The sequence below is a fragment of the Podarcis cretensis genome, assembly GCF_951804945.1.
Source record: "Podarcis cretensis genome assembly, chromosome: 3".
In the NCBI taxonomy this organism is placed as follows: Eukaryota; Metazoa; Chordata; class Lepidosauria; order Squamata; family Lacertidae; genus Podarcis; species Podarcis cretensis.
The window spans coordinates 11,548,330-11,571,686 of record NC_137172.1 but is presented as its reverse complement, the minus strand read 5'-3'; the positions used below and the strand labels follow the sequence as shown (position 1 = coordinate 11,571,686).

Below are 23,357 nucleotides of genomic sequence, written 5' to 3'. Positions count from 1 at the left end.
GTCTCGTGAAGGCTGAAATTTCAATTCAGTGGAGCAGGGTCAAGATATTAACTGATATACATGAAATTTCAGGTATAGCTATATAATCCCTAGTATAGTAAGATGCCTTTGAAGCAGGCATTTTCAAAAAAAAAAAAAAAAGGTTTTATGAATGGCCCTACTCCCCACTGCATTGCCTCTCTCCCTCTCCTTCCCACTAAGTGGAAGCATCCGTTGGGAGGGCAGGTGAAGTGCTGCTGCACACCTTGCTGTCCTCTGCTGTGTGCAATGCATTGGTTGAAAAGGTGCTGTGTATTATTTGAGATGCATTGCTGGGGAAAAGATGATGCCACTCCTCCCAGACCACACCTGTTCAAGAAGCTTGTGACAAAGATTGATGTTCCTGGGTAGCAGCTCCTGAGATACCTACTGCTAAATCCAACAGGATTATTATTATTATTATTATTATTATTATTATTATTATTATTATTATTATTATTATTTTATTTATACCCCGCCCATCTGGCTGAGCTTCCCCAGCCACTCTGGGCAGCTTCCAACAAAATATTAAAATACAGTAATGCATCAAACATTAAAAGCTTCCCTAAACAGGGCTGCCTTCAGATGTCTTCTAAAAGTCTGGTACAGTGGTACCTCAGCTTACAGATGCTTCAGGTTACAGCCGCTTCAGGTTACAGACTCCACTAACCCAGAAATAGTACCTTGGGTTAAGAACTTTGCTTCAGGATGAGAACAGAAATCACGTGGCAGCGGTAGCGGTAGCGGGAGGCCCCACTAGCTGAAGTGGTACCTCAGGTTAAGAACAGTTTCAGGTTAAGAACGGACCTCCAGAACGTATTAAGTTATTAACCTGAGGTACCACTGTAGTTGTTTTTCTCTTTGACATCTGGTGGGAGGGTGTTCCACAGGGTGGGTGCCATTACCGAGAAGGCCCTCTGCCTGGTTCCCCGTAACTTGGCTTCTCGCAGTGAGGGAACCGCCAGAAGGCCCTCGGCGCTGGACCTCAGTGTCTGGGTTGAATAATAGGGGTGGAGACGCTCCTTCAGATATACTGGAAGAGTCAGCAATCTCTGTTTGAACTTGTATTGAAGGCTTTTCTCGAATGGCGTTGAGGGAAGTGTGAGTGATGGGCCTGAACTGCCAGCACTCGGGCATCAAAGATGGGCCTTGCTGGGGCCATGGCAGCTGCCAGTGGATGCTGGGTGTTGGTGCCAGCCCTGGTCACATCCTGCACCATACATGGGGCGGGAAAGAGTGTTAATGTGGGCAAGCTGCCCCAGTTTGGCGCTTTGTTCTGAATGTGTGAACCAGCACGAAGTATCACAGCGTTTAGTGATTTTGTAGGTTTTCCATTTGGCCAGGCGGTGAGTTAACGAACGCTGCTGCTCCCAGTTGGCCTGAGACTGGACAGGATCCAAGCTGCTTCTATGACCGTAGATGGCAGTTTTGGAGCAAGGAAGCAGTCTCTGCCCAAGAATCGCAGCAGGCTGCTGGATCCTTGTCCCACAGATCATGTCAAAAATGAATTGGCTGGCTGCACAAAGGCATGTGTGTATCATCACTTTATGACAGTGCTCACCCAAGCTCAAAGCTATGTGAGCCGGCTGGGTGGAAATACTTTTTGGAAGACCTAGAAATACAGTACAACCTGCGTTCAGAAAAGCTAGAAATGTGCTTTGCAGGAGTTGCCCACCAAGGGCATCTTGAAAATGTCAGGCATGACATAAAGCAGTTTCTCTGGAATCATCAGAGGCCTGGTACCAATTTTGTCTTTTGGTGTGGCAATCACAGGTTGATTCCTGCGCTTTTTGTGGCTGTGTAAAAAGTTCCTAGTGGTCACATGGGGAAAAAGATGCTGATTTGACAGCACACTGCATAGAACATTCCTAAACATTCTCGTTGCTGATGGGACACAGCTGTCGGGATGTTTGCAGTTTTGTTTCTGTGAGGAAAGAGAAAGTTGGCAGTTGTGACTCAGAGTAAAGCCTCACCTGTACCCTAGGGATAGAAGTAACTTTGTGGGATTGGACTGGGAGCGGGTGGCACTGTAGGGACGCGGGTGGCCCTGTAGGTTAAACCACAGAGCCTAGGACTTGCCGATCAGAAGGTCGGCGGTTCAAATCCACACAACGGGGTGAGCTCCTGTTGCTCGGTCCCTGCTCCTGCCAACCTAGCAGTTTGAAAGCACATCAAAGTAGATAAATAGGTACCACTCCGGCGGGAAGGTAAACAGCGTTTCCGTGCGCTGCTCTGGTTCGGCAGAAGCGGCTTAGTCATGCTGGCCACATGACCCGGAAGCTGTACGCCAGCTCCCTCGGCCAATAAAGCAAGATGAGCACCGCAACCCCAGAGTTGATCACAACTGGACCTAATGGTCATGGGTCCCTTTACCTTTACCTTAAGAGCAAGTTGTAAGAAGTTGGAACATTAGGGGAGAGGGAGCCTAGAAACAGAAGGAAGAATACAGCCACAAAACAAGGGCCACTGTATTTATGTGTGTTTATATACAGGCAGTGACCGATTTGTGGGGGGATTGCATTCCAGATCCACCTGCACATTTATGGGGCTAATTCTAGACTAATAGACTAATATTGAAAAAAACAGAAACTGGGGGGGGGGGGATACTTGAGGAATTAATGTTTTCTGTTCTCCAGTCCAGCTGGAAGGGATGTTACTAAGAAAGATGCACAAATCTGCCATTTCTCGATTTGTCGTTTTTGATTTATTATTATATTTCTAACCTAATCAGTTATCAAAATTTGTAAATGTTTTAGTGCCCACATATATGTTTTCCCCTCACATATATTCATAGTATTGTGAGCAGTTTCCCCTAATATAATGGGTAGTATTCAGTGCCAGTTCTACTCAGGGAGATCCTTTGAAGTTAATGGACTTGATGAACATGAACTTAGGTTCATTAATTTCTATGAGTCTACTTTGAGTAGGACTTAATTGAATACAGCCCAATATAATTATGCAAGCTATTTTAACTAATATATGTGTTTTAATGCACACTTCCCCCTAATATGCATGTTTTCCTATACCTTTTTTCTTGTTGGAGAACTGCACAATTTGGAGAAGAGTGTATTGTTAATTGGGTCAGTTCACGATCAAATGTGAACTGAATCGAATATCTCCTCCATTGCTAGTTATCAGTGCAGCAAGAGATTGACTTTTTTTCTGTTGAACTGTCTCTATTTCTTCTAATAGACAAAACCAGAAGTCTGCTAATGGTATTCTTAAAATAATAATAATCATCATCATCTGGTAATGTAATTTGCCTTAAAGTGTCACCTTTTAATAGAACAATACGGCAGCGAAAGCTATTGCCAGGACAACACTATCTGAACAAAACAGATGGATTCCACCTTTGTTGCCAGAAGTGTACAAGCAAATGTACAAGAGCTGGAGGAATTGAATCCTCAACTTCCATGGCAACGCGGCAGAAGTCGGACAAAGACGAGGCAGAATGCGCTTATGCAGAGGTTAGGCAATGAATCAGAAAAGGAAATATCTTTGTGGATGATATTTGCAGCTGTGGTGTCAAAGACGGTGGAAATATACTTCATAATTACTTTTGAGCAGGGCGAGTTATTGCATATCCCACTTCTTTTCCCGTTATTGGTTTTGGTATATAAATAGGCTTCTTGGACATAGCCGGCCCTGTCATTAGGCAGAGTGAGGAAGCGGCCTCTGGTGGCAGATGCTGGAGGGTGGGAAGCAGAGGTGAGGTGTTGTGTATGCTGTGTGAGGCCTGCCCTGTATGCTCAACCCCAACCGAGCCTTCTGCAGAGAAGGATGTTGGCCCATCAGAAGTGTTGAAGTAGAATCTTGGCTCTCAGTCTGATCAATTTATGTCCATGGAATGGGAGTGGGTGCCATCTTGTATTCTGCCTCAGGCAACGAAATGTCTTGGCATGGCCCTGGTTTTGATGGGGCCCAGAAAACAGAAATATGCAAGCAAAGAATCTTTCACTGGGTTGCTGCTTCAGAGCCTAATCAACCCCACAGTATGGAAGGAAGGTTATTTGTGATGGAAGAAACATAGATGCTCTGCATCTAGCTTAGTATTGCTGACACTGTCTGGCAGCACCACTTTGGGGTTTCAGGTGGGGCATTCCCAGTCTTACCTGGAGATGCTGGGATGGAACCAGGGACCTTTGACATGTGATGAAGGTGCTCTATGAATAAGCAGGGACCCTTCCCCAAAGTTTGATGCAGTTGTTGTAAGTTGGGCAATTAGGAATGGGTGCTCTTCTCAATGGAGAACAGCCTCACTCTTCTGAACAGCCCTCTGCGTCGCAGAGGTATGCAGGAGCTGAGATGGACGGAGGGGTGGTGGAGACGGAGAACAGCAGCCTGCAGCGATGAAACTGCTCTGACATACGTGCCTCCCATTCCCTTTGCCCCCAGCTCTTTGTACCGTGCAACATTATTTAACACAGTTGCACCCTTCTGTCTGGCAGGTCAGTTAGTTTTGATGGATGAAACATTGATTAAAAATCTGGCCAGCAAGTTCTGTCTGCCTTTCTCTTTGGTCAAGAGACTGGTTGTTAGTTCAGATTTCTCCTCTCCCTCCTTTACACCTCCCCAGCTGATTTCCTACAGTCTTCTTCTTCTTTTGGTTTTGATTCAACCGTTCTGAGAGTTATATTTTTAAGAATAAAGCACCAGCTGCCCTTTCTTAAACCTGGAGAACCAAGGTGCAAGATAGCATTGCTAACTCTCCCGCGAACTTCGTTTTGTCTTTCAACACCTCCAGCTCTTCCCATTTATCTCCTGTGCTTTTTCGTTCCATTAGTTTATCACCTTGGATTTCACCCTTTGCTTCCCTTTGACTTCACTTCAGCCTCTCCATATATTCCCCCTCCGCCCTCTGCCTCAGCCTGGATTGTTAAATCTTCCCCCCAGCTAGACTTTTGACTCGAAGCCCATGCCAGCCTTTTCTATCACACATATTTATTTTGAACATCTATACCCCACGACAGCCCTGAAACCACTGGCTGAGAGAATGTTTTAAACTGTTTTTGAAATATGTATCTATCATTGATGTGCTTGCTATGCTGGGCTCCTTCGGGAGGAGAGGTGGGATTTAAATACAGTGGTACCTCGGGTTACATACGCTTCAGGTTACATGCGCTTCAGGTTACAGACTCCGCTAACCCAGAAATAGTACCTCGGGTTAAGAACTTTGCTTCAGGATGAGAACAGAAATCGTGCAGCGGTGGCGCAGCAGCAGGAGGAGGCCCCATTAGCTAAAGTGGTGCTTCAGGTTAAGAACAGACCTCCAGAAGGAATTAAGCTATTAATCCGAGGTACCACTGTATAATGAATAAAATAAATAATAAAAATAGCTGTTACCCCACACAGGGAAGCTGGTGGCAAATTTCCACAGTTTATACATTTCTAAAACACTTAGGGTAGAATGCAGCATCTGCTGTGATGAGCACACCGTGTGCACAAGCCTTTTAGCTTACCAGATGGAATGATCCCCTATCTCCTCTCCGCTGCATAGAATCACAGAATTGTAGAGTTGGAATGGACCCCAGGGGTCATCTACTCCAATCCCCTGCAATGCAGGAATCTCAGCTAAAGCATCCATGACAGATGGCCATCCAATCTCTGCTTTCAAACCTTCAATGAAGGAGAGTCCACAACCTCCCGAAGGAGTCCGTTCCACTGTCAAACAGCTCTTATTGTCAAAAAGTTCTTCCTGATGTTTCACCAGAAGCTGCTTTATTGTAACTTGGAACCATAGGTTTGAGTCTTACCCTGTGGAGTAGGAGAAACCAAGCTTGCTTCATCTTCATGTGACAACCCTTGAGATATTTGAAGATGGCCTCTCAGTCTCCTCTTTTCCACGCTAAACGTACCCAGCTCCGTCAACCGCTCCTCATAAGGCTTGGCTTCCAGCCCCTTGATCATCTTGCTTGCTATCCTCTGCACAGGTTCCAGCTTGTCAATTGTAGTGCCCAGAATTGGACATAGTATTCCAGGTGTGGTTTGACCAAGTCAGAATAGAGTGGTTCCATTACTTCCCTTGGGAGGCAGGTGGCGCTGTAGTCTAAACCACGGTCCCTGTCCCTGCCAACCTAGCAGTTCTAAAGCATGTCGAAGTGCAAGTAGATAAATAGGTACCACTCTGGCGGGAAGGTAAATGCCGTTTCCGTGCACTGCTCTGGCTCACCAGAAGCGGCTTAGTCATGCTGGCCACATGACCCGGAAGCTGTACACCGGCTCCCTTGGCCAATAAAGTGAGATGAGTGCCACAACCCCAGAGTCGTCTGCAACTGGACCTAACGGTCAGGGGTCCCTTTACCTATTACTTCCCTTGATCGGGACGCTGGACTTCTGTTGCTGCAGCCTAGAATAGCATCAGCTTTTTTGGCTGGTGAATCCGTTCTTGACTCATGTTAAGCTTGTGGTCTACTAAGATCCCTATATCCTTTTCACATGTAGTACTGGCAGGCCAGGTGTCCTCCATCCTATATTTGTGCATCTGGTTCTTCCTGTCTAAATGTAGAACCTGACATTTGTCCCTATTGAAATTCATTTTGTTAGCTTGTGCCCAGTTCTCCATGCTGTTCTTGGGGGGGGGGGGGTCTTGAGACACCTCACCAGCTATATGGGAAGAATGCTGGGGTATTTCTACTTAGTACCCTGTAGTTATGACCCTAGATTATGACCCAGGGAGCTGGGCCTGGAGAAGAGGAGGTTAAGGGGTGATATGATAGCCATATTCAAATAGAGGAGGAAGAAAGGTTGTTTTCTGCTGCTCCAGAGAAGCAGACACGGAGCAATGGATCCAAACTACAAGAAAGAAGATTCCACCTAAACATTAGGAAGAACTTCCTGACAGTAAGAGCTGTTCGACAGTGGAATTTGCTGCCAAGGAGTGTGGTGGAGTCTCCTTCTTTGGAGGTCTTTAAGCAGAGGCTTGTCAACCATATGTCAGGAGTGCTCTGATGGTGTTTCCTGCTTGGCAGGGGGTTGGACTCGATGGCCCTTGTGGTCTCTTCCAACTCTATGATTCTATGATTAGTTCTCTGGGCAATCTACATGCTTTCCAGTGCAGTATGTTTTCTTCCCTTCCAGAGCCAACTTAAGAATAGAAAGAAAGTTCTTGTTTCCGGGTTTTTCAAAAAAGATCTTTGTTACAATGCCAATGACAAGGCCAATCTATAATGCAAATAAATACAGTATTTCTTTGTTGGAAGTCTCCATGCTCCCATTGTGTTAACTGTGTGTGCAAGTTGCAGACAGATAAGGATCGATTAATCCTCACACAGCTTCATTGCGGTGGCAGTCAAATCATTAGAAAACCTCCTCTCTCTTTTACCAAGAACTCACAAGTTCATCATTTAACCGGAAAGCTCCACTTAGAAACTGATTGAATGGTTATTTCTGCAAGATGGCAGCTTGCCTGCACTGCTTGGGTGATGGCCAGACTATTCAGGCATCTCATGCTCCCAAATGTGGACTGACCCTTATTCCAGCAGGGCTGGGGATTTATAGCTGGAAAGCCCTGTGGACCAGGGTTGGTAGGTACCATCCTGTTTCATGGGGGATATTCCTCTTATTTCAAATGTGGGGAATATTTGGCTTACTCCAGACATTGCTGAACTACAACTCCCAATATCCCTGGCCATTGGCCGTGCTGGCTGTATATTAGGAGAAATTCACACTAAAATGTTGGCAAATCTTTATGATGATGATTATTTTTTATGTGTGTGTGTGGAAATGTGGAGAACTGAATTTACAACTGGAAATATGCAGAACCGAGAGAAGTCAAACTTTATAAATTCATCTACTCCAAAGCTTGAGTGTTTCGGTACCTGCATCAGATCATCCTCCTGTCACACAGCCAGTTTCTCTATTGATTTGTGGCAGCGGGTGCAACCTTGGGTGACCTCTGTGCACAAATAATTGAGACGTGACATGGCTGGATCACTTGCTTTGCTCTTCAGTGTCGCCTAATCGTAAACAAGTAAATAAAACTGCCTTGGATAGTGGTGGGCTCTCATTCACTGGATGTTTTTAAGCAGAGGTTAGATGGCTTTCAGGGAGTCTTTAGTTGTGATTCCTGCATTTCGAGGGTTTGTGCCTGTTGAAGTAAGAACAGGGAAATTGCAGCTGAGAAACTCAAATCATATATATGACTGACATAAGGTTACCAGATCTCCCCGTTTCCTGGGGGCAGTCCCCAGATTTACAAAATCCCCATACAAAATCCATTGAAGTTGAAAAGTGTCCCTGGATTTGTTGAAAAAAATCTGGTAACCTTAGACTGACACCCTTCTTTGGAAATTAAACCAATGTCCAGACTTTAACATTCAAAAACTTTATTTGCAGAAACTTATAGATGAATTAAAACATGATATTTACAGTCATATGCTTCTCCAAGGATGGGCTTACAGCCTCTTCTTTCAGCTTCCAAACAACTGCATTTTCCTCTCTTTCCAGAGCTCAGCAATCAAGCCTTCTGTATCTCTGTAAGGCCATGCCTTGCAGCTCCTATAAGGGATTTCCACTTTCCCCTTCTCCCGCAGCTTTGCTTTCTTTCTTTCAAGCAAAGAAAAAGCTCTACAACGCTCTATTCAACTTAGCAGTGTTCACAGTGGAGTCATTTTGCTTCACAAAAAATGGAGTCTCTTCTCTACCAGATACCTCCCAAGTGACCAATGTTATCTAATGACATGAGAACTACTAGAGAACTCTCTAGAATTCAGTTGCCAACCAATCAAATTTAAACACGTAGTAATGCATACATGACCCGGAAGCTGTACGCCGGCTCCCTCGGCCAATAAAGCGAGATGAGCGCCGCAACCCCAGAGTCGGTCATGACTGGACCTAATGGTCAGGGGTCCCTTTACCTTTACCTAATGCATACAAGCATTTCCAGTTTCAGTGACTTAAATCACTATACTTAACAGAGCTGGATGATCCTTGGGGTCTCTTCCAACTCTGCAATTCTATGATTCTTTGAAAGCACATTTAATATTAGCAGTGCTTTAGAGAGCAGCAACCAAAACACTGATCTCTGCCCAAAGCAGCTGCAGATCTATTATACAATCTGTTATACAACACAGCGTACTTGTGGCCATACTAGTTACGGATCTCTCTCTGTGTCTCTTTATGTTTGCTCTAGTCAAATTAATACAGTTTCTTCCTCTGTGCCCTTTGTTTGCTGAGGTTTTTGGAAACCGGATCTCAGGCATCTAGTTTGTTTTGGCCCAGATAAAGGTTAAATTACCAGGGGCTGATGGCGCAGGGAAGAAAAGGACGTCCTCTGGCATCAGAAGAGGGGCTGAGCTGCACTGCCAGCCTGCCCAGCAGGAAACAATATGCCAACTTGGCTGACCACTTTGGTTGTTGAGATTGCAGATTCCGCTTAGGAGCAGAAGTAGCCTTTCCCCACCAATGCCGTCCTACTGTGCCAAATGAGTGATTGCTTCAGGGTACAAAAGAACTATGTCTGTTGGGGAGATTCCTATGGAGTCCTGAAGTGCCTGTCCTCGAGATACTGATGTACTGCTCTTCCTCTCTCTCCCCCATCATGTTCTTGGCTGTTCTTGCACGTCACTGGGAAATTGCTGGGGGAGACGGCAGCCAGCCAGGTTTTCTCTGATAGAGGATGGAGACAACTTCCAAGACTGGGCAAATACATAGGTTTCTCCACTTGTGCCAATTCTAATTGAGGGGGGAGAGAGAGGGAGGGAGGGAGGGAGAAGGCATATTTTCCCTTTATTTTTCATTCAGCAGTGCTGCAAGCAAAGTCAGCCGTCATCCGCACTAAACAACAAATCACAATTCGCTCTTCTTCTAAAGAAAAATATGGCACAAACGATCCAATCGGGTCATTCGCAAAGAGCGAGACATAAGTAATTATTGTGATAGTCGTGTATTATTTTGCTGTATTTTATCACGTGCACCGCCTTCATGTTGTATGTGAGTGGGCGGTAGAGAAATACTTTTATAAATAAAACAAGCTAATGAAGTGAAGACTCCAGTGAGCTCATAGCATCATTCCATAGAGCAGTCTGCCTGCTGCATCCAAGCATGCTTTGTCACTCTGGAATATTGCGTTCAGCCCAGTGCAAAGGAGCAGCAGAATTGGGAGGAGGGTCCCCATTTTTGTCTCTAGATGTCACCAGTCAGTAAACACTAGTGTACAAGTCAGTAAACACGGAGTCATTAGCAAAAACACAACTTCCACAGACTTGGTTGAATGTCAGGCCTAATGAGCAGAGCACCTCATTCCTGGTGGTCGTCTTCCATGAAACTCAGCTGCTGAAACTGAAAGTCCCCTCCTCCTCACCAGGGTTTTTCCCAAGCAACCAGAGACTGTGCTTGCATATCAGACAGCCTCTCCTCCACCCTCTTCATGCCTCTTCTGGTTCTGGGAGACAAGGGGGAAGGGGAATGATTGCAGCAAGAGGGGGAGACACCCATGCCACTAGATGAATCACTGTCCTGATATGGTCTCCTTCATGTCTTTAGGCATATTCACAGGGATGTCTTGTGCTGCTGTTGTTGTTGTTGTTTAGTCATTTAGTCGTGTCCGACTCTTCATGACCCCATGGACCAGAGCACGCCAGGCACTCCTATCTTCCACTGCCTCCCGCAGTTTGGTCAAACTCATGCTGGTAGCTTTGAGAACACTGTCCAACCATCTCGTCCTCTGTCATCCTCTTCTCCTTGTGCCTGCCATCTATCCCAACATCAGGGTCTTTTCCAGGGAGACTTCTCTTCTCATGAGGTGGCCAAAGTATTGGAGCCTCAGCTTCACGATCTGTCCTTCCAGTGAGCACTCAGGGCTGATTTCCTTCAGAATGGAGAGGTTTGATCTTCTTGCAGTCCATGGGACTCTCAAGGGTCTCCTCCAGCACCATAATTCAAAAGCATCAATTTTTCGGCGATGAGCCTTCTTTATGGTCCAGGTTTCACTTCCATACATCACTACTGAGAAAACCATAGCTTTAACAATACAGATCTTTGTCGGCAAGGTAATGTCTCTGCTTTTTAAGATGCTGTCTAGGTTTGTCATTGCTTTCCTCCCAAGAAGCAGGCGTCTTTTAATTTCGTGACTGCTGTCACCATCTGTAGTGATCATGGAGCCCAAGAAAGTAAAATTTCTCACTGCCTCCATTTCTTCCCTTTCTATTTGCCAGGAGGTGATGGGCCCGGTCTTGTGCTGAGAGATGCATTAGTCCAGCTCTTTTGGGGGCAAACTATTCTGCTTTACTTACTTATTTACTTACTCATTACATTCATATCCTGCCTTTCTTTCATTTCATGTTTACAGCAGCTCATGCTCAGCCAAGAGAGAGAGAAAGAGGGAGAGGGAGAGGGAGAGAGAGAGAGAGACTCTGGCCTAAGATCACCACAGCAGCTTCATAGTGATTTGAACCTGGGTTTCCCAAATCCCAGTCAAACACTCTAAACCTAGTCTTCCCTAATCTGGTGTCATCAAGACATTTGTTAGACTACACTTCCCATTTTCCCAGACCGTTGGCCATGATGTCAAGGGCTGATGGGAGTTGTAGTCAGAAAACCTGGAAGATCCCAGGTTGGGAAAGAATGCTGTAGCTTTACCACACTGACTTTTCCTCTCTCACACTCCAAAATTAAACCATTTAGGGTAGACAGGTGCAGTGGTGAACCTTGGGGGAGTCTCAAAATTGAGCGGCGCGCTGTGCAATGCCAAAACTCGCCTCTCAGTTTCCATTCTACCTCACAGTTCTGGTGGCTCCTGCAGTGCCCCGAGGGCTCTGTACCCAGTGCGACCGAACTGGTTGTGTGCCTCTGAATCTGCCTTTCATGGGTGGAGTTGTGAGCCTGCAGTTTTCAAAGTCTCCAGTTTAAAATTGTGCCTGAGCTGTTAGAAAACATGTGCCTATGAAACTTAGCATACTGAAGCAGACCATTGATTCATCATGTCCAGTACTGTTTAATCCAGCTCTCGAGTCAGGTATTCCCCTTTTCTGCCAGTTGAGATCATTTCATCAGGAGAGGCCAGGGATTGAGCCAGATCTTCCTCATCCAAAGCAATATGTACTACCACTGAACCATCCCCTCTTCCAAAGTCTGAGGAAGCATTTCTCTGGTTTAAAATTTTGGATCTCCCCATGCCCTGCTAAACACACACACACACACACACACACACACACTCAAAAGTCTGATTTTTTTCAGGGTCAGCCTTAGGGAAATGCATCTGATTTCCTAGAGTGCTATTATAACGGAGTTGTCGTTAAACATTTTCCTGTCAGGATTTCCCTCAGGGAGATTTTCTGTTTCCAATTTCCTCTTCACTTAAAAAAATTGGCTTCAGGTGGCTTGGCAGTGACAGGAATTAGATGTGTTTATAATACAACGGAGAATTGCTTTACATTGTTATTGATTCGGCCTGTCTCTCCTGTCAGCTTTGGGGGCAGGGGGGTGGAAATTATGTATTTCTTGGCCTCCTCCCTCACTTACATCTTCTGTAAGATCATAACGGTAGCCATTTTGGGCCGCACCAAGAAGCCATGTAAATCCATCAGTTCTCAGTTGAGCAGAGAAATTGTTTTCAAAGTGTGTCCCAGACTCTTGACATCCTCAAGAGTAGCTGTCAAGGGCCACCATGTCCTAGGATGGCCCACTGGTGGTATTGTCAGCTGGGGGATCAGACCCACCCACTTCAACCTCTGATTTTGTGTATTCACCTAGTGGCAAATGTCTATAAGCCGCATGCCAAGTTAAATGCTTCAGAGGAAATTGTGGGAGAAATCCCAATGCCTATTGCAGGACTTTATTTTTTAAGGAGAACTTGCATGCACAAAAACCTGCTTTCTCAAAGCATTGTTTTTGCAGCAGGCTAATACATATGCTGGGACACGGGTGGCGCTGTGGGTTAAACCACAGAGCCTAGGACTTGCTGATCAGAAGGTTGGCGGTTCGAATCCCCGCAATGGGGTGAGCTCCCATTGCTCGGTCCCTGCTCCTGCCAACCTAGCAGTTTGAAAGCACGTCAAAGTGCAAGTAGATAAATAGGTACCACTCTGGCAGGAAGGTAAATAGTGTTTCCGTGCACTGCTCTGGTTCGCCAGAAGCGGCTTAGTCATGCTGGCCACATGACTCGGAAGTTGTACGCCGGCTCCCTCGGCCAATAAAGCGAGATGAGTGCCACAACCCCAGAGTCGGTCACGACTGGACCTAATGGTCGGGGGGGGGGGGTCCCTTTACCTTTTTAATATATATGCTGGTAATGGGGAACAACGTATCTGTTGTTGCTATTGTTTAACGGTCAGGAGTGAGAAAACGTTGCCAATCAATTGCAAATCATCCAGAGGTTGATGAGGAGATCTCCATCCTAGGAATAAATGCCCTAGAGTCTTCTGCTGTTGTGCGGCAGACACACACATGTTGCTTAGCAGGCAAGTCAGTCTGGAAATTGTCCCCTGAAGGCAGAAAGTTTGCCTTTAGGAAATATTGCTAAAAATAGTAGCTCTAATAAGCACTATTATTAGCTTAGCCTAGAGGATACAAAGGCATAAAAGCAAGTTGCTAAGACCTTAAGGTCTACATCTGAAAGAAAATCTTGCAGACTTTTTTAAAGAAAGAGATGGAGCTATTGGGGGGGGGGGCATCTCCAGCCACCACCGGAATCAGGATATCCAAGCATAGCAGTGGACCAAAGAATGTACCAAAGAAAGTAGCAGGAATTGACTAGCAAAGGCTGCCACTTAACAGTGATAAAAATTCTTATCTCTCGGGATCAGCTTGCTCATTCACAGCAAACAAACCATAGTTTACAGACCCTCCAAGTGTCCCCATTTTTCGGGGACAGTCCCGGATTTACAGAAGCCTTCCTGGTTTCTGATTTGATCCCAGAATGTCTCTGCTTTTCCTTAGGACGTCCCTATTTTCATTGGAGAAATGTTGGAGGGTATGGAGTTATGCAACCCCTTAGCCAAGGAGATAAGTAACTATACCACCTTTAGAAGACATCTAAATAATAATAATAATATATAATAATTTATTATTTATACCCCGCCCATCTGGCTGGTTTTCCCCAGCCACTCTGGGCAGCTTCCAACTGAATATTAAAAACAATACAGCACCAGACATTAAAAACTTCCATAAACAGGGCTGCCTTCAGTTGTCTTTTAAAAGTAAAATAGTTGTTTATTGCCTTGACATCTGCTGGGAGGGTGTTCCACAGGGCAGGTGCCACTACCGAGAAGGCCCTCTGCCTGGTTCCCTGTAACCTCACTTCTCGCAGCAAGGGAACAGCCGGAAGGCCCTCGGCGCTGGATCTCAGTGTCTGGGCTGGACGATGGGGGTGGAGACGCTCCTTCAGGTATACAGGACCGAGGCCATTTAGGGCTTTCAAGGTCAGCACCAACACTTTGAATTGTGCTCGGAAACGTATTGGGAGCCAATGAAGATCTTTCAGGATAATGTTTTAATATGTTTTTATGCATGTTGGAAGCCACCCAGAGTGACTGGGGCAACCTGGTCAAATGAGTGGGATATAAATTTTAAAAATACTGCTACTACAGTCGTACCTCGGATCCTGAACACCTTGCGACTGGAATGTTTTGGCTCCCAAACGCCGCAAACCCGGAAGTGAGTGTTCCTGTTCGCGAACGTTCTTTGGAAGCCGAACATCCAACATGGCTTCTGATTGAGTGCAGGAAACTCCTGCAGCCAATCGGAAACAGCGCCTTGGTTGTCAAACGTTTTCGGAAGTCGGAACAACCAAGGCACGACTGTACTATTACTAATATGGAGGAACAGGATGTTCCTGTTTTCATTGGAGAAATGTTCGGGGGCATGAGTTTATTAAATCATGTGCAAACCAGCCCGAAATAAATGTGCACAGGGCTGCAGTCTTAATTAAGCTTTCACTTAGAAACTGAGCATTTGTTTGCCCATTCTTGTTCCTTTTCTTTCTCCTAGCAGCAACCCACCTCTGGTGGAAGGAGGAAGTTGATTTGCCTCAAACTAAAGTGCTTTCGTCTGAAATGCATGCTGGGGCCTGAAATTCTTTGGCTATTTTAAAATGTGATGGGGGGGGGGGACGGGACTTTGCAGGTAGAATGACTCACACAAGGAATGTATTATTTGTTCTGGCTTTTGTGGCATGAAAAGAAATATGTATATAAAAAATACATATTACATTGTGCTGGAATGAGATGAATGTTCCGCTGCCAGGGGGATTAGCAAATAAGGAGGAAAGAACGGAAAAAACAGTGTAGGAAAAGAAAAAGGGGGAGTCTTAGCGCAGGAGTGGGCAACCTTCAAAGATCTTCATCTTTTTTAGTAGCACCCCAAGAGGTACTGAGCAGAGGCAAGTGCAGAAGAAATGGTGTGAAAGAACAAAATGCCTCCGAGCACATTCTGAGGCTAGGAATTTGTTTTCAGAACCAGAATTGAACTGAGCTCCTACAGTCCTTTCTCACAATGTTTCACACTCCTGTTTAGTGTTCTTCATTTCAGCAACCTAATTTAAGGGGGGAAGAGTCGGTTTGCTGTTTCAATTGCTAGGAGCCAGGAATCTTTGCTGATCTACTGCAAATCACTCACTGATCTAACTTCTGCCCATCCCTGCCTCAGAGATTCCTCTGCCAAAGCCATTGTATATTATTTGACTTCTTCCCTGTTAACACGGATGTATGTTCCTTTGCAAAAATGTGTATATTTGGCCAAATACACACACACACACACACACACACACACACACACACACACACACAGTGGTACCTCAGGTTACATATGTTTCATGTTACATACGCTTCAGGTTACAGGCTCCGCTAACCTAGAAATAGTGCTTCAGGTTAAGAACTTTGCTTCAGGATGAGAACAGAAATCGTGTTCCGGCAGCGCGACAGCAGCAGGAGGCCCCATTAGCTAAAGTGGTGCTTCAGGTTAAGAACAGTTTCAGGTTAAGAACAGACCTCCGGAACGAATTAAGTACTTAACCCGAGGTACCACTGTATACAAATGTGTCTATAAGGAAAAATTCGCACTAAAATGCTGATGAATTTTCATGGGGATTTTTAAAAGAAACTATTCCCTCCTCCCTGCTCCCCCACCCCCCAAAAAAACCTCCTCATGTGGAAATGTGGAGATCTGAATTCAGGATTGGGGAAAAAGAGAAACTGAGGGAAATTGAAACAGACAGATTCTCCCACTCCTTGTTGGGCTACCACTTGTGGTCTGAAACAGTAAACGAAGCATAGCCTTACCATCTCAGTGAGAACTAAGTTGAATAGGCCATTTTAAAACACATTCTAATGCAAGTACTCCACTTAATGTTCAACAAGCGCTGGCCCTTGTGCGCACTGGCATTTGCACACTGGCATGGCTGTTTCAAAGGTTGCAGAGCGCTGGGGTGAAAATGCTAGCCTTATAGGAGCCGCTGCATGGGCTCAAATATGCTTTCCAATGTTATGTGCACCATGTTGGGCCTCTTTGTGACGGCCGGCACATTTAACTTGGTCTTAAACCTCATTCTTCAGAAGTTGGAATGTCTCTGAATATTCCGTCACAACAATACAAACACAACAGGTAGGCTAATAGTTAGTAGAGAATATATAATAGAATAGTGATATTCAAACTGTAGGAATAAGCCAGTCAAAGTTCATATGTACAATATAACAGAGTGGTAGCAAGGACCGTCAAGCCGTGTGTTCAAAACAGATGTCTTAAGGACAGTCTCACAATAGTCTTTCAAAGGAAGACGTCTCAAAAGTTTCAAAATTAAAGTCTCTCAATAGTCTTTCAAAAGTTTCAACGGAAGACGTCTCAAAAGCCTCAAAAGGAATGATACTACTGTTTCGTAATAGTCTTCATCAGCTGGAAATAAGATACAAGGCATACAGCTGATGAATGATAACTGTAAAAAAGCACATTTAACTTGGTCTTAAACCTCAGTCTTCAGAAGTTGGAATGTCTCTGAATATTCCGTGGCAATAAGACAGTTCAGTCAATAGCTGTGTGGGCAAAAGTTCAGTTAACTTGAAAGTGGCAAATGACTGTGAACCCTCAACCAACCTCTCTAGCATGGTTTGCAAATCAAATGTAAAATGGCCACAGGATGTGGGGTGCCCCTGTTAAACCATCCTACATTTGAACCCCTTTAGTACTGCTCTCCTGCCTTTTTGTTAGCATTGCAATGTCTTCCCTCCTTATGAGGACTGTGTATGCTACTTCCTGTATTAGGTTTCTGTGATCTCAAAAATAAAACCCTGATCTTGCAAAGCCAGTTACACTTCCATCCCGTGGAAATCAGAATTTCAATGGCTCTGGACCATAATACCTTAAAACGGCTCAGGACCGCAGTACCTCAAGGACCGCCTCTCCCCATATAAACCATCCTGGACTCTGTGTTCATCATCTGAGGACCTTCTTTTGTGTGCCTAACTCCACCTGAGGTCCAGAGGGTGGCAACACGAAGACGGGCCTTTTCTGTGCTGGCTCCCCATTTGTGGAATTCTCTCTCCACGGAGATTTGCCTGGTGCCTTCATTATATATTTTTAGGCGCCAGTCAAAAATGTTCCTCTTCAACCAGGCCTTTGGCTGATTAATATCCCACAGCCTTTTAATATGTCCCTGTGGGAAGGGGAGGGGGGTATTGTTGCTCCACTGCTTTGTTTTAATTATTTACTTGTGTTTTTGTCTTGTATTTTATTCTGTGAACCGCCCTGAGATCTTATGCTGAAGGACAGTACATTAATTTCATAAATAAAATAGAAATCAGTAAGACGTGTTAATTGCAACGAGTTTGATTTCAGTGGGACTTAAAACATGATTGAACTATCTCTAGATTTGGACTAGAGATTTTTGCTCCCTTTGCTTGTCATCTTCTTGATATGACCGAGAATCTTACAGGAACTTACAGAGACAGTTGGTTGCCCTGGGACAGCCTAGCATCCCAAGGGCGCAATTACAAGGTGATTGAATTAAACATATACTCAGAGTATGTACATGCCCAGTGGGCTTTGCAGCGAGGAGCTAGAGGTGATTGGGGAAACTGTTCATCTTGATGAGCGTGGTGCACATTCCGCTATTAAATAGTTTTTGGTTTTCTACAAAGGGTCCCATTAGGATGCCAACAAGGGCAGATGGGAACGTCTGCTCTCCGAGCGTCAATGACCAGGCCTCCTCACCTTCTCAGCAGCCTGAAGCGGTGGTTAATGGCCTCAAGGTAACACGCCTTGCTGTGTTTGGCATGTAGGTGCCAAATCTCCCATCTGTATGTTCTGTGACCATCCGTGATCCATTGCACCAAAGCATCAGCGTTTCTCAGAGGGAAGATACGATTCGCTACAAATGCTGCTTCCATCTCCTCGTCTCACCCATCATCTACTACTTGTCAGCTGGTGAGACTTCTCCTTTAGCAGGGGTGAGGAACCTGTGTGGCCCTCCAGATGTTGTGATCAGGGATGACAGGAGTTATGGTCTAGCAACATCTGTAGGGCCACCTTTGACCAGCAGAACAGAAAGAGCTACATTTTCAGAAGTCCTGTGAGACCTGCCTAACTCTCCATCAGAGCACCCTGTGGACTTCTTCCTGGCCCCATTCACACAATCGTGTTTTAGACTGAGTTGTGGATGGTGTGGTCCTCCTAGCTAAGAACATACAAAATGATTGGACCAAAGGTCCATCTAGTCCAAACTTGGGTCTCCAGCTGTTTTCAGGCTACATCCCATCATCCTGTACCACTGGTCTTGCTAGCTAGGGATGATGGGAGTTGTAGTCTGAAAACAGCTGGAGACCCAAGTTTGGGAAACACTTTTCTAGTCTGACATTCCATTTCCAGTAGTAACTGTGAGCATTCAGATCCCTCTGAGACACTCAAAAGCAGGGCATTAAATAACAAGACTTCCTGAGCTGTCTGCCCCCATCATCTGATAATAATATGAGTGTTTCTGAACATGGAAGTCCTGTTAAGATGTTGTGTTGAATAGTCACAGATAGGCCCATCCACCATGGATTTCTCTAACTTTATTTTTAAAAGCCATTGAACTTGAAACCATCACCATATCTTGTGGCAGTGAAATCCATAAGTTAATTATGTGTTTTGTGTCAATTAGTACTTCCTTTTGCCTGCCTTGAATCTTATACGAGTCTTTGGGTGACCTCAAGATCTGCTGTCATGAGACCGGGGTGTGTGTGTTTTGATGCTGTTCACAATTTTATTGACTTATAAATTGTTCTTTGCCCTTTCTGGTGGGAAAAGTGCCCAAATTCCACAACAATTTTGATTTTCTCTTTGTTCTGTGACAAGTAGTTGAATCTCAATAGGTGCCCCTTTTTGGAAAGGTTGTTGTCCACCATAAGAAGTAGTGGGACATCTGTCCTGCTCTCAGTTTGGAACGTCCTCTTCCATAAAATGCAATTGACAGAAGGTCGGCGGTTCGAATCCCCGCGACGGGGTGAGCTCCCGTTGCTCAGTCCCTGCTCCTGCCAACCTAGCAGTTCGAAAGCACGTCAAAGTGCAAGTAGATAAATAGGTACCGCTCTGGCGGGAAGGTAAATGGCATTTCTGTGTGCTGCTCTGGTTCGCCAGAAGCAGCTTAGTCATGCTGGCCACATGACCCAGAAGCTGTACCCCAGCTCCCTCGGCAAATAAAGCGAGATGAGCGCCGCAACCCCAGAGTTGATCACGACTGGACCTAATGGTCAGGGGTCCCTTTACCTATACCTATGTGTTATGGGGATGGGGGTTTTGCAGGAAATTGTCCCTTTGAAGGCAGCTTTAGAGATTCATCATTTGCATCCTCTGAAAAAGACAAGGAACATTTCCAGGTAGCAAAGACTTTCTCCCATATTTTCCATGCAACTCAGAAAAAATAGGTTAATATTTTATGATCTGATAAAATATTTATGAGTTTAATAATGGGAAGATAGAGAAAATCTAAAGCATGCATTACACACACAGGCACCGTGTCATGGGCTCCTAAACTTTTTGTTTCCATTTCCAAAAATCCCCCACACTCATTCTGCCCTGCCATGTGCCTTTGGCAGACTCAAGTTACACAGAGACATTGCCTGCAGCCAGGAAGCAGCACTTAGCACCTGACTGGGATGCTGGTGGCACTGTGGTCTAAACCACAGAGCTTAGGGCTTGCTGATCGGAAGGTCGGCAGTTTGAATCCCCTCGACAGGGTGAGCTGCCATTGTTCGGTCCCTGCTCCTGCCAACCCAGCAATTCGAAAGCATGTCAAGTGCAAGTAGATAAATAGGTACTGCTCCGGCGGGAAGGTAAATGGCGTTTCCATGCACTGCTCTGGTTCACCAGAAGTGGCTTAGTCATGCTGGCCACATGACTCGGAAGCTGTCTGTGGACAAATGCCGGCTCCCTCGGCCAGTAAAGCGAGATGAGCGCTGCAACCCCAGAGTCATCCATGACTGGACCTAATGGTCAGGGTTCCCTTTATTTTTACCTAGCCATGGAAATATCTGGAAAAGGTATGAACTTGAGATCTCTTCCCTTCTCCCTTGCCAGACGAGAGGGTAGCACCCCTTTGTGTAGTTAGATAAAGGTAAAGGTAAAGGGGCCCCTTGATCATTAGGTCCAGTTGTGGCCAACTTTGGGGTTGTGGTGCTCATCTCGCTTTATTGGCCAAGGGAGCCGGCGTACAGCTTCCGGGTCATGTGGCCAGCATGACTAAGCTGCTTCTGGCGAACCAGAGCAGTGCACAGAAACGCCGTTTACCTTCCCGCCGGAGCGGTACCTATTTATCTACTTGTACTTTGTGCTTTCGAACTGCTAGCTTGGCAGGAGCAGGGACCGAGCAACGGGAGCTCACCCCGTCGTGGGGATTCGAACCGCCGACATTCTGATCGGCAAGCCCTAGGCTCTGTGGTTTAACCCACAGCAGCACCCACGTCCTTTGTGTAGTTAGATAGGATTCCTTAAAGCGACAGAAGGACTTGGGAGTTCAGAATGGCTCAGTCAGTAGAGCGCGAGACTCTTAATCTCATGTTCAAGCCCCACGTTGGGCAAAATATTCCTGCATTGCACAGGTTGGGCTAGGTGACCCTGACTGACTCGAAAGAGGATCATTGTGGACTGCCTGCCTGCCCACTCCAACTCATCAGAAATCGCCTTATTGGTCAAATTGAACTCAATATTACCTGTACTGGCTGGCAGCTGCTCTCTAGGTTTTCAGTCTTTGCCAGCCCTCCCTGGAGATGGCGGGGATTGAACCCAAGACTTTCTGCTTGGAAAGCAGATGCTCTACCTCTGATCTGCAGCCTTTCCACACAGAAGGCAGGCAGGGTTCTTTGCCTGTGCCAGGCATACTGCACACTTTCACCTAAGATCACCCACTTTCACCTATCCTGCGGCTCCGAGAAGGATTGGTCTTCAATCCTGCCTGCAGACTGTCTCGCCAGAGTGGTGCATGCTCTGGTTATCTCCCGCTTGGACTACTGCAATGCGCTCTATGTGGGGCTACCTTTGAAGGTGACCCGGAAACTACAACTAATCCAGAATGCGGCAGCTAGACTGGTGACTGGGAGCGGCCGCCGAGACCACATAACACTGGTCTTGAAAGACCTACATTGGCTCCGAGTACGTTTCCGAGCACAATTCAAAGTGTTGGTGCTGTGTGGAAGTCAGCTGAGAGTTGGAGAAGGAAGAGGGAGGATAAGTCTGTGGGTTGGCTGAGTTGTGTTGTGAGGGAGTGAGAGGAACTGTTAGGTGGAATCAGATAGATAGTTGGAATAATCAGTTTGAAGTTGTAAGGTACATATACGTTAGTAAAGAAACTAAGAATAAGAAACTGACAAGAAAAATTAACTGAAACCTTAAATTTGTTCATGCTTATAAAAATAAATTTGATTATTTGTTAATGTTAACAACTGTCTGGACTCCGTGTGTACCCGAGAGAAATGGGTTGGTGGCAGCGAAGAGGCAATCACAGTGGTGCACAGGGATCAATAGACCGTCAAACGTCTGGGGACCCTGTGTGACCCTCTTCGGGGACGTGGGTTTGAATCCCACTGCTGCCACCACTTTTGTGGCGATTACACAGGGTCCCCGGATTATTCCAACTATCTGTCTGACTCCACCTAACAGTTCCTCTCACTCCCTCACAACACAACTCGACCAACCCACAGACTAATTCCTCCCTCTTCCTTCTCCAACTCCCAACTCTCAACTGACTTCCACACAACACCGACTCTAACTCTAACTCCTCCTACCAGTTTCTCTTTGGCCAATCACATCATACTCATTTAACCCTTTCCTTATGACCCACCTAGGAGGCAAACGCCACAGTTATGATTTGCAACAAACAAATAAATAATAAACAAGCACACCCATGGAGAAGCCTTGCGAAAATTATCTTTCCTTCTAAAACAGGGGTCTGCAACCTTTAAGACAAAAAGAGCCACTTGGACCCGTTTCCGAAGAAAAAAAACCTGGGAGCCGCAAAACTTGTCATTATAAAAATAACTTTTTTGTCACTTTTTTATTATTTCTTTGTTTGACCCCTCAGAATTACTCCTCCTCATAGAAATAAACGTTAAATTAACAAGTTACCTTTTTGTGTGTGTGTGTTCTTCACTCCCCTTCAAAACAGTGACCAGCGTACATGCCCCCTTTCAATGCAGTGACCAGCGTACTTGTCCCTTACAATGTAGCGGGTGGGTGGGAAGGTGACGTCGGGATGGTGTGTGACTAACGCACGCACCGCCCCCATGCGACGCCACAGCCAGTACAGCGCCCGCCACAGTGGGGAGTGTCGGGGCGCACAATGCGCCTCCTCCCCTCGCTAGTATCCGCCCCGGAGCCGCGGCAAAGGTGTAAAAGAGCCACATGCGGCTCCGGAGCCGCGGGTTGCAGACCCCTGTTCTAAAAGGAAGGAAGAGAGCACTATCTGAGATTTTGCATGGTTGAGGCACTCATACAGAGCACCTGGTTCACCCAACGTGTAGTTGCAGACAGAGACTCTCTCCAGCTCCCCAGAGAATCTGGGGCTCAGATTCTTGCATCCTGGGTCAATGGTTATATGCTCAATTTCTTTTCTGAACTGGCCCCATTAGTCATTCATTATAAGGGCTCCCTGTGTAGCTTTAACCTGCAAGGTCACATTAACGTTCTTGATTGCAGAGGGAAAGCAAGCTTTGTTTTCATGCGGAAAATTTACATTTTCGTTCCCCGCCCCCATTAACGCACTCAATTCTTGGTTATGGATAAAGGCTATGAGCTTAGTGGGTGGGTGTCCAAGGGAGAAGAGTTACAGCCCGAGAAATTTACAGTGCAAGTTTTAATGTCCCTCATTTTGTATTCTCTCTTCGAAGCTCGAAATCATATTCAGAGAAATGTTATGAATTTTGACAATATGCCTTGGAAGT

The 23,357-nt window shown here is 45.7% G+C and overlaps 1 protein-coding gene across 6 annotated transcripts in view; it reads left to right on the top strand.

Moving 5' to 3' along the window:
• CCDC85A (coiled-coil domain containing 85A) overlaps nt 1-23,357 on the top strand; it is a 164,725-nt gene that overhangs the window by 130,704 nt on the left and 10,664 nt on the right. For 2 of the 6 annotated variants that reach the window (XR_013836572.1, XM_079968806.1), the window contains exon 4: nt 18,084-18,194. The exons of 3 other annotated variants lie outside the window; for them this stretch is intronic. Coding sequence is in view for 2 of the 3 variants with exons in the window: in XM_079968806.1 (XP_079824932.1) it covers nt 18,084-18,194 (111 nt within the window). In the remaining variant the exon portion in view is untranslated. Of the gene's footprint in view, nt 1-18,083; nt 18,195-23,357 lie in introns of those variants that run through there. One more of the 6 variants, XM_079968810.1, reaches the window with a different exon arrangement.